The 15,695-nt window shown below is 47.1% G+C and overlaps 1 protein-coding gene across 2 annotated transcripts in view; it reads left to right on the top strand.

The window, feature by feature from the left end:
• Positions 1–9,726: 9,726 nt before the first annotated feature.
• KANK4 (KN motif and ankyrin repeat domains 4) overlaps positions 9,727–15,695 on the top strand; it is a 32,045-nt gene continuing 26,076 nt past the window's right edge. For both annotated transcript variants that reach the window (XM_063107052.1, XM_063107049.1), the window contains exon 1: positions 9,727–9,742. In XM_063107052.1, coding sequence (XP_062963122.1) covers positions 9,727–9,742 — 16 coding nt within the window. The remainder of the gene's footprint in view (positions 9,743–15,695) is intronic.

The following is a 15,695-nucleotide window of genomic DNA, read 5'->3' as shown; positions in this document are numbered from 1 at the left end:
TGACCGGTCTCTCTGGGTGCCTTTGTAGCACTGTGTAGATCTTTCTCGGGTCTTGTTCACCTTTGTATCCCCCCGGTATAAACCGAGTCTAGTGCCCGCCTGCAGCCTGCTCTCCGGCAGGTTCAAGCAGACCTGGGAACTCTCCTACCACACTATTCCCAACCAGAAATTCGTTAGGCTTTTTTCCAAACTGGTGGTCGCAGAGATGGTATCTGCCTCCCAGTAACAGGAAGTTTACCGGGCCGGAGTCCAGGGTGTGGTGGAGTGACAGTCGGCCCGCCCGTACTTCCTAGCCCTCCCAACACTGGTTGGGACGCCCCACACCCCCAGCCCCGCCAGAGAACCGCGGAGGGAATGGGAGAGGAGGCCAGCCCGCAGGGTCCGGAAAGCCCCGCGCCAGGCCAAGCAAATGGGCTCAGTGATGGCCGAGCCAGGCGGAGCTGCCCGCACCTGGGAAAATGGAGGCAGCACCGGGGCAGTGAGTGGCCTGGTGGTGCAGGCGGGAGCCGCATGGGCATCCACCCCCCGAACAGAGCTGTGCCAGGGATCACTCACAGTGCTGTGCCAGGTCGGGTGCTCGCTCTGTCTCTGGTTTGTTGCCTTCCGTGTTCTCGGCGCGGCCGCCTCGGGCTGTTCAGTCGCGGGGCCGCTCGGGCGCTCCCAGGAATCTTCTTTAATGCCGGCCTGAAACCTCGAATCCTGAATAGGGCAGCTGGTCGCCTTCAGCGCGGCCCCCGCCTCCGGGATCCTGACTGCATCCACAGCAGCCCTGGCGCCGCGTTCCCTGTTTCAAAACTCGCTTTTGCAGCTAAGAATCAGTTCTTTTCCTGCTCCACACTTCAAAGCTGTTGCCTGTAAATGAGGCAGCCTCTCCTGCCGGGGGCAAAGTGGCGTTGAGCCCCCACGACCGGCCAGCAGCAGCGGTCCTCCCTTAAGAGATGGCCAGAGGAAGGTCCACAAGTTTCCCGGCTGCCTGAGGCCCAGTGGCCACCTTTTCCACCTCAGCTACTCCGCGCCAGCCGCCGCAGCCGCCGCCATCTTGGAAACCTCCCAGACCACAATAGTGATGCTTTTTAGACCAAGAAATCAGATGTGACTGTGACCTTTTTTGTCCTTTTACCTCTTTGCCATTTTATTTTGTTGTATTTGATTTTGAATTCCCCTATGCACATGCACAAACTGAACAGTGCCCTTGAACACACAGGCCAGGTATCGGGAGATATTCCTCACGTGCCCAGGGACATTGCCACAGCCTGCAGTTCCTCTGTTGGCCGCAGCTGCCCCAGCTCTGCTGCACTCTTCTGGGGAGGGGGGTGTGTCCCCTTTTCATCACCTCTTACCAGCACTGAGGATCTTTCTTTTTTTTAAAAAAATGTTTTTTTCTAACTTGTAAGAGAGTCTGTTGCACATGATTAAGAGCGACACATTTGCATAGAGAAACATGGGTTGGAATCTTGGCACTGATGGTCTCGGTACCTGGGCAGCTGCTCTGAGTCTACGCTTTGTCCTTGGATCGTAGAAATAATAATACTACTGTATAGGGTTATTGTGGGAATTAAACTGGATAGTGTTTGGATTGGACCTAGAACGGCTGGCACATTGTAGGGTAAATAAACAGCAGGGCATTTCAATGTTTATCTGGCATCTTTTTGATAATTAATTCATGAGGTTAAGCATTCTTCAAATATTAACTGTTTGTATTTCTTCTCTGATGAATTGTCTCCTTGTGCCCCTTCCTTGTTTGTCAATTGGAAGCTTGGTTTTACAGTATATATAAGTTAAGGACTGAGTGTTCTGGAAGCTTCTAAGGGGAGGGGGAGATGCAGAGTGTTCTTTTTCCCTGTGACCCTAATGTCTTTTTCTCCAAGGAGCATTTTTCACAGGTTAGTGCGACCTCCTCTCTGTCTCTGCAATTGGCCGTGTTCCTTCCCTCAGAAAATTACATCTGCTTTAAAGAGTCAGTCTTTAGAGTAGCTGATTTCCCCCCCCCCCCGACTGCTACCCCCACAGGTCTCGAACACGTGATTTCTTTCCCTGCCCATTTAAGCTGCATCCGTGAGAATGACGGTGGCCGTGGCTCCGAGAGGCTGTATTCCAGTGAGCATAACCTAACCAGGCAGCATCTTCTAGGCCTGTACTTGCACAGCCCGTCCCACAGCTGACCTTCCCGCCTAAAGGGCAAAAGCCTAAGGGAATGCTTAAATAAAAGATACATTCCTAAGATAGCTGCACCTCTTTTTCCCTCTAGCCTAGCTCCATCTTGCTGCACTTGTACAGTTCATCTTTTTTTCATCACAGAGCAGAAGGGACCCGGGCCACAGAAGTTGAATGTTTCTAAATTGCAAAAGGAGTTAAACCTCTCCTCCATTTAATGATTCTTGTCAGAAAAGTTCCCATGGATAGAAGTGTTCGGTCCAGGAGATTCTCTGAGGGGCTCGGTAACATGGAGTTGGCTACAAATTTAAGACATACATCTGAGTGAGGCATAGACGTGAGGGATGCCGGTAACCTCAGACATGGCCAGGTCATGGGGGGATCCCCCAAAAGAAGCACAGACTCCCCTAGAGAAAGTGGCTGGACTTTCCCATGAAGACCTTCCACCAAGGTGAGGTCACCTTCTGCTTGGATGGCCCTAGCAGTGTCCTGCTATTTGCTGGTCCCTTGCATTCACCTTCATGCCCAGTTTAGGCTGTGTGGTTTAGTAGAAAGAGTTTTGAACTGGGAGACAGAAAGTCTGGGTTTAAGTTAAGGCTTTGCCTTTTTTTTTTTTTTTTTTTTTTTTTTTTTTAACTCCGTAACCTTGAGAATAGACTTTGTTTCCTCATCTGAAAAATGGAGGATAACATTCCCTGTCCTGCTCACCTCCCTGTTTGACCATAGGGCTCAAATGAGTGTGCTGGGTAAGTTATAAAGACACAAAGACAAGAACTCCTCTTAGACATGTAGTCACAGTGCCTCTCCCAGCATCTCATGCAGAGCCTGAGGATTGAAAATGCTGCTTCTCCCCAGAAGTAAGTCTGAAAAAGTCAGGCAAACCTGATGGGTGTGTGTGTGTGCAGATGTGTCCTGTTTTCCTGTGCATCTTCTGTCCTGTCCTCTAAGCCAAGCTGATTGGTGGCATTTCTGGGTGGCTAATATTTCTTTCCCTCATTCTGTAGTCTTGTTTAATTTGATGAGAGGCCTGGAGCTTGTGGGAAAAGCATAGGTGTTGCCTTAGCATGTAAGAGAGTGTCTGGGGAGGTCACCTGTGTTTAGAGCCATGGGGGTTGTGGATAAGTTCAGTTTCTGCAGCTAGCCTGGGGTGCTGTCAGGGAGACAGACACACAGGCAGCAATTAGAATATGGTGATACACGCTGTGGTAGAGGGCAGATGGCAGTGGCAGCAGGAAGGGTAGCCACTGCCCTTGGAGGGGTGTCTGAATGGAGGCTGAGGACAGGCAGGAACTGGCCAGGCTGCCAAGGTAGAACAGCATTCCAGGTAGAATGTTGTGTCTTGCAGGAAAGGCCCCAGAGGGGAAGGGCTGGTGGCTGGAAAGGCATGGGACCTGGTGAAATGGAGGGCTTTTTTCAGTCTGCTTCCTAGTGAAATGCAACATGTCTTTAGCCATTCTCTAGGCAGTTTGGAGGGGATAGCCAATGACCACTTTAAATGTATCAAAGAAGCAGTTTGCTCCTCAGTGTATTTTTCATATAACCTTAGAGTTCAAGGTGCATTTCTGATCCTTTTTATTCTGATGGTTTGGTCTGTGTACTCAGTTCACACAGAAGAATACTCTTAACTGTTGAGAAAAGTGAACACTGGTGTTCCATAGACTTGCCCACCATCACATCATCCTGTGCCCCTTAGAAAGTCTCTTAACCTCCCTTTGGAGCAAGATGCTCTGGAATTGTCTAAGGAAAACAAGGAATTTGGTCCAGTGTAGTGGGAAGAACACAGAACTCTACCCCAGGACTCTTTGCTCCTGGCTGATACGAGGGAGTGACTTAGACTCTCTCTCATTTTCTTCATCTGTACCACAGGGATACTCGTCCCTGGCCTGGCTGCCTTAAGCACTGGTGTGGTGATAAATGGCATGGGGGATGGGAAGTGCTTGACAGTGTGCTGGGCTTGATGCAGGCAGAATGTCAGGGTGACACTCAGCGCTGGCATCAATTTCAGCATGAGCCCTGCCCTGGACTTGGAACTACATCCCAACAGTCAGAGCCTGTGAAGGTCAGAGCTGCTTCTGATGTCTTACCAATGGGACTTCATTTCCTAGGATAGACTCACTTGGTTAGAGCCCTGGGAGGTCAAGGGACAAGGTCCCTCTAGTCCTCTCGCAGAGCCTGCATAAAGGAGCCCAGACGCTCTCCCGGCCCCTTCTGGACCACCCCCGCCCCTCTATCTCCTTCAGGTCCAGGAGCGGCGCTGGGTTCGGGGAGCCCGTAGCCTGGACCTCACAACTGCCTCCACTCCAAAGAACTGCGGCAGCTTTGGGCTGGATGGAGACTCTCCCCCACGCCTACCTGGGACACTCCGAGACCTTCCTCCGCCCGCAGCTGCCTTCTCCCTGGCTCCTCCACCCCGCCCCTCCAAAGTCGCTGGTGCGCGCTGCAGTCAGAAACCCTGCCCCAAGCTGGATCCACTGAACGGCGATTCGGTCGTCACAGCAGGTACTTCCTTGCTTTTCTCTTCCTGCCAGAATTGGGTGCGTCTTGGTGCTCAAGGACAGCAGATTGGTAGAGCAGCAGGAAGCAGGGGCTGCCGGTTTGGCCCCGGGAACTAACTGGTTATTGTTTCTGTCTCCACTCTGCCCCGAAAGGCTTGCATTCACTTAATGATCAGAGCTTTGCGTGGTCCTGACACCCCAGGAGGGGGGCAGGGGAAGGCTGTTTCTAAAGCAGAGGCAGGAAGAAAGCCATGCACCACTGAAGGGTTTCATCTCCTAAGGAGGCTGCATCCTCATTAAGAACAATTTCATTAATGAGCCACGTCAGCTGCAGAGGAGGAGGAAAACACAATTATGACTGCCCAGATGAGCTCCCAGATTTGGAGGAGTCAGGGGAGGAAGGCATGTGCTGTTTGGGTGTCTTTAGATGTGTCCCTCAGAAGTGATGGCAGCTCTGGGAACTAACTTTCTAGTTGGATTTGAGCGTTCTTCCTCTTTCTGCAAGATCCAGTATTAGTTTATTGAGCAGTGAATTCCCTTCTGACCCCACTCACCTATTCCTGGGAGCAAAAAGGAAGTCAGTATTTGCTTTTCCAGCAAGGTCACGGATCACCTGACCAAGTCCTTTAACAGCTGGGAAGCAGACGCAGCTGTGCTGAACTCAGGAGCAATCGGCTCCCATCCTGCAGCCCAAACCCAGTTTTGCTGTGCAGGGGGAGGATGCAAGGGAAGGTAACATGAGCATGGTTTTCCCCGACTGTTTTGTCTTCTTCCTGAAGCCCCAGATCCAGCTGCTGCAATGCAGGGAAAAAACGACAGACACTTGCAGGAAAATGTAGGAATGAACTTAATGAGATTGTGTTTGTGTGGCCTTTACTGAGCATGAGTTAGTTCTTTGTTTCCCAGGTCGACGGGAAGTGAGCCCTCTGGAGAACTTGGTTGGCAGAGTCTTTTTCAGGAGTGCATCTCATTTCCCCTGGTGTCCGGGCTTCAGTCCTCTCAATGTTAAGCAGTGGTTGTCAGATGCCTCCTGCTGCTTAGCACAGAGAACATTTGCACTTGGAGACTTGGGGTCCTGGGGTGCGGAAACAGGAAGCTCTAATCACCTTGGCAGGATCAGCCTGAGGTATGGGTGATTTTCTTTTTTGGAAAGAGTGCTTTGTCTTTTCAAGTGATCACGCAGGAATTGGCAGGGTTGCTGTTTGGTGTACTACCTTGCTAAATATTTGACTTTGTAAGGTTCAATTCTCCAAGAACTCTCACGGCAATGAGGCTGTGTTTTAAGCCAAGTTCTCTTTTCAAGGAAACCCAAGGTGCTATTTATTTTGGCATGCAGCCTGTTCTGGGATGAAATACGGCATTTTTATTATTGGAGAATAAAGAGAGATTTGAAAAGAACAAAAGTGCAGAACCAGGTTTCAGTTTCAAGACTAAGTAAGGGAAGGTATTTTTACATTTGGATTTGAGGTTAGAAATGAGATTGAAAATGGCATGATAAAAAGAGTGAATGTGGGAAGGGGAAGGTATGGGTAAATGCTGCAGGAGTTGGGCTGACCTGGAAAACCCATGCTCCTGGGCACCTGGGGTGCACCCTGCTGCAACCATTTCTGATGTGGCCTGATAGTTACAAATGGACCATCATTACTGCCTGCCAGTGACTGCCTCTCTGGCGGATTTTGAACGGTCAGCCGTGGTCCCCACCTCCTCACTGACCTGAAAGGCATTGCAGAATGGTGGAGTCGCACAAGCTGTCCTGCCCTTAATTAACTGGGTTACTTTAGATTGGCCACAGAGCCTTTTTGTGCCTTAGTTTCCTCGTTTGTGACTTGGACATGATACCTATTTCCCAGGACTGTTTATATGAGGGTGAAATGAGAAATTATACTCAGTACCTGATTTCCACAGTAAGTGCTTAGCACCTGTTAATTTTTTATTTCTTTCTATGGGTTCCATTTGAAGACAGATCATTTCATTCTTTTTTGTTGTTGTTCATTTAAGAACCATAAACTGAGTGTCTGCCATATGTTAGACATGGGGAGTTGGGGGTGACATGAGAATGAGTCTTGCAAGAATTCTGACCTTCACAAACTAATGGATTAGCAGGAGAGAAGAGCTAGAGACAGGTAAATCTCTGTGCACCCAAACGTCTAGAATAACATGAGCTAATGAGATAGGTGAGGCTCTAATTGGGGATCGTTGACCTTGGGATAGGACAGAAACAAATGAAAAGTGACATAACAACACCAGATATTAAAAGGTTCCAAACACTGGGGATACATCTTAACAGAATGAGTAATAAATTGCTTTATGTCAAAGCTTTTAATGCTGCCAAACGTTGTGAAATTCCACTTTAAAGGGGAATTCTGTCCAACAGAATTGTTGTATTGCAAACAAAGCAGCATGTGTTGATGTGGCAGTTATTCTTCTCCACTCACCTAACCACATCAAACATCTACCCACTGGAAGGCAACCGCCTTAGCTAAACTGCAGACATTTGCCATAAGGAGCACGGGCAAATGTGGAGGAGGCGGGGATGGGGGATGGGAGGTTGGAAGTGGCGAGTGGTGGGCATGACAATTCCTTCCTTTCCACCTGTATTTAGAGCCCTTTAGAGTGAAAAGTTGCTGAGCCCCTTCCTCAGAGGGTTGGGGTGTCAACTCCATTTAATTTCTGTAGCCTTGAAATGATTAATTTTAGTAAACTTCAAGTCTAAGAGCAATCTTAGAGGTCTCTGTAGAGTTCTTTTTAATGAAATTTGACCTAATGTGTGCTGAGTAATTATTTGAAGTCATGTGATCTGATACACGACGGGCTGAATTCCTAATTCTAACCAAAGGCAGTGTGTATGATCTAAGTCTCTGAGGCAGTGATGAGAGTTTGCACAGCCAAAGGTCGAGCTATGCCCAGGTGGCCCCTCTTACCGAGCAGGAGTCCATTGCTTGGCGTCCAGCACTGAAGAAGCAGAGTTCTCTGCTGGCCCCAGAGGCTTTACAAGACAGCAGTTCTCCTGGTCCGTGCTCAGAAGGCTTTTCATGTGCACCATGGGAGAAGCAGAGAAGTATTCATCAGAAATATTCCCCCTCACAAGGAGAACTAGGGATCAGTCATCACATCAGTGAACTGGGCTGGCTTACAGGGGTGGACAAATGTTTACAAATCATGTCCATTCCCAACACAGGCTTGGAGTCAGCTAGACTTGAAGGCAAATCCTGCTCCAGCACTTGCTTGTTATGTGACCTTGCGCAGGCCAATCGACTCTCTCAGACTATCTGAAAAGTGGGAATAACAATAATCCTCTTTGGGTTATGGTAAGGATTGCATGAAGTAATTTATGTGCATCGAGTGCTCCAGGCTCAGCCTGTTGCTTGGTAACGTCACAGGGTGGGAGAGAGGAGCAGAAGAAAGGGGACAGGCTGCGATCATGGAGAAGAGAGGCCACGCCTAGTGTCTGCCCCTCACCCTCTCCTTCCCCAGGCGTCACCCGACACTGCCCAGCCTTCCCTGCCTACCAGCATCACCCACTGCAGCCTGCAGACCTGGGGCATTGAGAGGCAGCGGTGTTCTCTGCCTGGGAGCCCTCTCTCTGTAACAAGGGCACCCTTCCCTTACCCCAAGTTAGAACCTTCCATGCCTCTGCACTGTCCTTAGTGGCTACACTCAGCCTCAAGGACCATTCACACTCTTGTCTTCCTTATCTCTAACTTCTCTCCTCCAGCTTTGTGCTTCCTCCATACTGGAGTACTTGCTGGTCAAATGCTGGTTGCCTCAAAGGTAAGCAGGCTGTTCGTGTTGGCATTCTTTCTGTAAGGAGTGTCTCTGCTTCTGGAAAACACACCTGTCATTTGGGGCTCCATCAGACCTGCACAGGGAAAGGCCCCTCTAGGAGCCAAGGCCGGAAGCAGGGCAATGGCTTTGGAGAAGCAGTGTCATGGAAAGAAGTTATCCTGAACTTTCTGTTGGGCAAACTTTAAAATTTCTCTTATTCGGCAGGCCTAATAATGTCCAGTTCTCTTCTCCAAGTACTTGTTTGCTCCCCTTTTTTCCATCCTTGATTGCTGGGGGCCACCTCTCACCCTTCTCTTTTACTCATAGTTCCCCCGACCCTCCCCTTATCACTGGTTCACTCTTCTGATCTGGAGTTCATTGTCAAGCACATTGGAATTCCTAAAACAACCTGCTTCCATTGCTGTGGTGTCACAGGTAATTCATTATTCAGATGTATGTGGAGTTACAATTATAAAAAGCCAATTTCCTGGGTGATTTATTGTGATGGGGGCAGGAGCTAGGTTGTTTACCATTTGAAGAAAGAGTCTTGGGAATGAATTAAAACTTTGGGGAGAATTTATGGTCAAACTTCAAGGTGCACTAACTCAGAGTCAGGATGATATTCCGCTTGAACAGTTACTCATGTCTTCTGGCCACCTGGGTTCAAAACCCCCTTGTGCTGCCCACAGTTAGAGATCACCTCCATCAACTCCTTGTCAGTACTTGCAATGACCTCATCTTTGTCTTGTATTTGTTTAGGGTGTCATGGATCATTTATAGATGCTCTGATTCCAGTTTTTTCACAAAATGGATCATAATTCTCTTTCCAGGATAGGAGTAGGGGTAGATTTCGACTCTTGATGTTACAGAAAGAGCACTGTGCTGGTTGTCAGAAGCCCGTGGTCTGGTTCCAGCTCCCTCACTAATGAGCTGAGAGACCTCAGACAGAGCAATTAACTTCTCAGCCTCAGTTTCCTAATCTGCCAGGTGAGGGGGTTGGGCCAAATGCTTCCTTTGGTGTCAACTATTGCTAGCATTCCATGAAGAAATACCCAGAATTGAGCTCTAGGAATGTGTACAGGCTTTTAATCTCCCTCTCTGGAGGGCCGTGAGCTCATGGCATTCTCTCTTCCCCCTTGAGAGAAAAGCAGAGATGGGTGTTCCTTTCTTTGTGCTGTTTCCTCAATACTTATTCTAACTCTAATGAGACTCTTCATTTCTCTGTCCTTCTTTCTTTCAGATCTCGCCGACAAATTTTACAGACTCATTGGATGAAGAGTGCCTGAGAGACTGAGGGCCAGCATTCCCTAAGATGGAGAAGACAGATGGTAGGCAGGCAGCTTTGTATTATTCCCTGGCTTAAAGGGAGCACTTGGGCTGGGAAGGGACTGTTACCATAAATCCTGGAAATAGCCTAGGAGAGGCCTCTAGAAGGCATTCTCTGAACAGGCAGTGTTGGGAGGCCCAGACCATGCATTTGAGCTATGAACTACAGAAGGTGGTTGAGAATGAGAATGAAATATAAAATATTGGACTTGTGTAACTTTCAAAACATTTTCTCATCTCATCCAAGCACCAAGAAGGGAGCAGAGTGCTGTCCTCATTACCCTCATTTTGTAGATGAGGAACTTGAGGAAAAATGCACATTATGGTAAAGGAGGCTCCATTCATACTTATGTGACTCTACAAGTCATTTAATGTCTCTGAGCCTCAGTCCCCTTATGTATCAGCTTTGCTGTGTAGTAAACCACTCCAAAATTTTGTGACTTAAAGACATTCATTATTTCTCAGAAGATTATGTGATTTATCAGGGCCATTATTCTGGTCTGGACCAGCTTGGATGATCTTTTCTGGGCTCATTCTTGTGGTCTTCTGGGTGACCTGGCTGGGGCTGGATGGTGTAGAACGACCACACTCACATGTTGGATGGTTGGCTCCATGTCACCTGGGGCATCGGCAATGACTTTGGCTGTGTGTCTCTCATCACACGAGAGCTAGCTGGGGCTTGTTCACATGATGGCAGAAGGGCTCATGCACAGCAAGACAGACAAACCCCAGTGTGCAAGCAGCATTCAGATCTCTGCATACATCACATTTGCTGTTGATCTGCTGGCCAAAGCAAGTCACAGGGCTAAGCCCAGGGTCAATGTTGGAGAGGAGTACCCAAGGGTGGGACATTATTGTGGCTATTTTTTGCAAACAGTCTACAACACCTCATCTATAAATGGGTATTGATACCATTCACAGGGTTGGTAAAGAACTAAATTGGGATAAGGCATGTAAAGTTGTTGAGTAATAACTGGCACAATGAATAATGTCTCAGGGAATGTTCCCCTCTTTCCCTCTCCAGGAAACTTGCAGAAGGTCATAGTCTAGACCCTATCTCTTGACTTCTGATGAAATGCTTTTTCCAGATCACCAAATGTCAGGAAGCAGGAGAGCCTGTAATCCGCCTTGAACCATGTGGCCTTCATTGGCCCAGGACTTAGGGTCCAGACATCAGTTCCAGCCCTGCCTCTGCCTTTTTTCTAAATGCAGTTACCTTCTATTTCAAGAGTCTGCCTTTCTCCCTGAGAGCCGCCTTTTCAGTGCATCCCTGGAAGTGGTCCCACCAAACACCAGCTAATTCCCTTAATGCCCCGGGGGCCTGTCATCCTGCCTGCCTCGTTGTCCCTGCTCAGCACCTGGGCTCTGCTGCTCTCCACGTGATTGCCCACGACAGCTTGAGAGAGGCTCCCCTCCCTTCAGGCACACACGCCTCACAGGGCAAAGACAGAAGAGGGAAAAGCTACCTGGCCATCTTCGCTTTTCGAAGAAGTTCATTTAATTCCCTTTTTACTAGCTTTATTTTTGGCCCTTTCTCTCTAGTTTCTGTGTTTCCCATTTCCTTCAGATACAGAGTATAGCTTTTGAACTTTTCTTTCTCACTTTAAATGCCTCTAATTGGTTCACTCACCTGCACCCTTTGCTTTGTCCCTCCAGGTCATTACAGTCATACTCCCTTCCTTACCCTGTCCCTTTCCACCCCCCACCGCCCTTGTGTCTGGGTGTAACTCAAGCTGAAGGCTGTGTGCAGGTCCTACCCAAGGGTCTAGTGATCTGTCGTGCGTTCAGAGCAAGACTCTATAGGGAACTTCAGGCAGCCCTGAGCCTCATGTATCTTACTTTTTTCTTCTCCCCTGACTTATTTTCCCAGTTTCTCCAGAATTATTTTCTTCACCCCCTCTTGAGGCTCTAGTCCTAACACAAAGTTAAATATTCCAGGGAGAGAGCACATCCTTGGTGAATTGTCCCCTGTGCCATTCAGAACCAACATATCCCTGCCTTTAGGATCCTTTGTTGAGTACCTGCCATGTTCTCTCCCACATTAATGCTAATAATAATCACAACAAATCTGTAAGTTAGGTATTATCATCTCCACTTTACAAATGGAGAAATCGAGGCATAGGGAAATGAAATAATTTGGCCAGAGTCACACAGGATTCAAATCCAGCCAGTTTGGCCATGTGTTGGTTTATCTGATCCGAACTTCATTTTGCACAGAGACAGTTCTTCTCATTAATTCCTGCCCTGGCCCAATGCCCAGAATTCTGAGCTCCTGCATACCTGTCACCAGGTAAAATTAACAGGAGCAGAACTTAATGCGAGAGTAGGTCTTCAGCATATCAGCTCAGGCTCCCTCATCAAAGTCCAGCATTCTTCTTGCACTGGGAGAAAAAGAAGGAATGCCGAGTGTCAGGTGGCAGGGAGGGCAGCACAATGGATCACTGTATGTGTGTGTGTGCATGCACACATGTGTGTGAGATACCCCACAGTGCTGCCTTAGGAAAGCACCTATTAAACCTGTCATTCTTGATAGCTGCTAGATCTCACTTCCCCTCCTCTCCCTTATGGAAGATTTTGCCTTTGAATCTGCTGTTTCTTACTTGATGCTATTATTGTATTTGTGCTCTGGACCTGCTCCCAGAGGCCACTGGGTAAATCAGTGCATTTCTACAGAATTGGAGCAATAAGCAGATAAATAATGCAACCTGTCCTTTAGGAGAGTTCTTTGCCTTCTGGGTCATAAATCTGCTCTCTACTTAACATTAGACAAATATCCCTTCTCCAATTTGACCTGTCCTTGTAATCCAGGAGGCTGCTGAGTGGACCAGTAGGTCTAAGAGTATAGTTGAGTGCAACTTGGAAAACTAACCAGAGAGCAATAAAACATATTGCTGTTATTTACTGAAACTGCCAGTGTGCTTCTTTGGGATGGGGAGTAAGTTGGTTAAAAAAAAAAAAAAACCCAAAAAACTGTGGGTGAATGGGAACTTACTTGGAGATTTCTGGGTGCGGGTATCTGCCGCAAAAGCTCTGGAACCCACAGGGACCATCCTTGCGTCAGCACTGATGTTCATTCTGTTCCCTCCTGCAGTCGTGACATAATTGCCTTCAGGTCCTGTGACTTTACTTAGCATTGATGGCTGGTAGGCTCAATTGTGCCCATGTTCATGAGTTCAGCCTTATGTGTATAGTTGGCTTTGTTTCATTCTTTTGGAGTTCTTTGGAGATAACTGCACTTCTCTAAGTACAGAGGGCCATGTGGCAAGCATGTGGCATTGTCTAGAAGGAGAGATCAGGCAGGCAAGTGGGAAGAATTCAGCCCCAATTTGTCATCACCCTTATGGGAAAGCCAGCCCAAAATGTGCCCAGGTAATGCCATCATTTGTGCCTTTTCTTAACCCATCCCTTTCCCTCCATTACCTTTAGCTTCTCTCACCTTGCCCATGTCAGCAGTCTCCCAGCTGGTCTCCTGGCTTCTGGTTTGTCCTTCTCCTAAACTTCTGCAAGAATTCCCTTTGAAATCCCATTTGACCAAGTCACTCCCTTGTTTAAAACCCTTCAATGACTTCTGCTACCTAGAGAGTAAAGTCAAAGCTTGGTAGCATGCATACAGGTTGCTCCATGATCTGGCTCTTGCTGACCTTTCCAATTTTATCTTTCTCTACTCCTCACCCTTCTCTACCATACTTTTAGTTCCAGCCATAGCACTGCATTTACAGAAGCCTGAAATATTGTGTAAATGAACACTTTGTGCCTTTGCACATTCTCTGACTCATAACTACAGTGTCTGTCCTGGCTATCTATTGCTGCTAAACAAACCACCCCAAAATTTAGTGGCTTAACACAATAATTTATTATTAATACAGGTTCAGCTGAGTGGTTCTCCCTTGGGGTTCCTCCTGGAGATGAAGTCAGATGATAGTTGATGGCTTTTTCATTCACACCTGGCATCTGGGCTAGGATGGTTGGAATGGCTCAGGGCTGGCTAGGCATCTCTCTCCCTCTCGCCACATGACCTCTCTCTGGGGTTATTTGAGCTTCCTCACAGTATGGCCGTCTCAGGGAAGTTGGACTTCTTACATGGCAGCTAGTGTCCCAATGAGTGTGCATTCTAAGGGACCTGGATGGAAGCTACAAGATTTCTTCTGGCCTTGCCTTAGAATTCCCTTAGCATCATTTCTGCTATATTCTTTTGGTCAAAGCAGTCTCAGTCCAGCTCAGATTCAAAGGCATGGAGAAAGAGACTCCAGTTCTCAATGAGGGATTTGCTTGCTTGTCTAAAGATGTGATGACCATCTTGGAGATAAACTGCTACGGTGTCTTTCACCCTCTTGTTCTCCTGGAAAATTCCTATTTGTTCATTTAATACCCAGTCGTATGTCACTTATGTGAAGTCATCAGTCTCCTACCAATGTAAAATTAGCCTCCAAGTCCAAGAAAATAATGCTTGAGAAACTGGAAAAATAAGTCAGGGAAGAAGGCTGTACCTTGAGCTTGTAGTATCTGTTACTACCCTTATCATACTGCATTGTGTCTGTTGGTGTCTCTGCTAGTTTTCCATAAACATTTTTAGGGCAAGAGCTGTACCTGATTCATCTTTGTGTCCTTGGGATCTAGCTTAGTAGACACATAGGTACTCAATAAATAGTGTTTGAGGTAAGTGAATTGAATTACTGCTATTTTTTGATTTTGTACCCAGGGCCTACTACCCTTAGAACCAAGCAATTAATCAGTCACAAAGAATTTGTGAAACCCCTCCTGTGTACCCAGCAGTGAGTCATAGAAGTTGGTTTCCATTACGGGGTTTCCGTTCTTTATATTTTGGGCTTCCACAAACATAATCACTACAATCTTAAGCATATATAGAATGTTTATCATGTGCTAGGCATTGTCCTAAGCACTTTATATTTATTATTAATTAGTTTTCACAATAATTTTATCTTACCTATTATTATTCCTACCTTATAGATAATGAGACACAGGAAAGCTAAGTAATTTCCCTAAGGTCACAGAGCAGAGATATAGACCAGCCTGCAGAATCCGTATTCTTAACCTCTATACTCCGCTAATGTTCTCTCCTGAGCTCAGCATTTTCCGAGCATGTTTAGCAGAATGTTATAGAGGTAATATGGAGTATCACATGAGGAATGTCGAAGGAACAAAGACTGTTTAACCTAAAGAAAAGGTAGCTTGGTGACAAGTCCCTGTGGATTCAAATAGTCGAAGGACTGACTTGTTCTGTGTCCTCTGTTGGAGTCGATAGGTGGATGCTGCAAGGCGATCACTTGGGGCTTGGCATAATGGAGAACTTCCTCCTCATGATGTCCCCCCCACAGTTTGGGCTGCCCTGAAAAGTCATGAGTCTCACACCTCTTGGAAGGATGTATGCCAATGTCCGTTTTGACATTAATTGGCCCTTTTTCCTCACCACTTTTTTTCTAGTCTGTGAAAAATGTGGTTTTTCCTTACTTGGCATGCGTTTTTGAAAGTGAAAATCATGTTTGTTAAGCACTAGGCGGTTCTTAGGTGGAAAAGTGCATAGGCTGTACACAGTTACTTGTTCCGGTTCTCTCTGATCTTCATGTACCTGGAGGTGCAGACATCTGAGGAAGCTTAAATAATGTGGAAGGCATAACCTATGTTCATACCTCTGGCTTTAGCAGGAATTATTAGTACCTATTTGGGCAATGCAAATTTCTTTTTCAATGCTGAGACATTTGTGCATCTCATCCCTCAAAACCTTCCATATCCATAATTGCCAGTTAGTACCCTGATTCGGCAAATTCCTGGCTTCTTCAGTTCAGTAATTGCATGACAAACCCAGAAAAACAGTGTGAGACTATTTTGTTCTACTGGTCTGCAGACAGATTCCACAGTAGTAACTGAGATGACACACTGCAAATCGGAAACCATTCCCTCAACCTTTTTCCTTGCAAACGGTGGCTAAGTACACAT

Source organism: Cynocephalus volans, chromosome 8 (assembly GCF_027409185.1).
Source record: "Cynocephalus volans isolate mCynVol1 chromosome 8, mCynVol1.pri, whole genome shotgun sequence".
Taxonomy (NCBI): domain Eukaryota; kingdom Metazoa; phylum Chordata; class Mammalia; order Dermoptera; family Cynocephalidae; genus Cynocephalus; species Cynocephalus volans.
The sequence above is the reverse complement of the archived record's forward strand: the minus strand, read 5'-3'. Positions and strand labels throughout refer to the sequence as shown.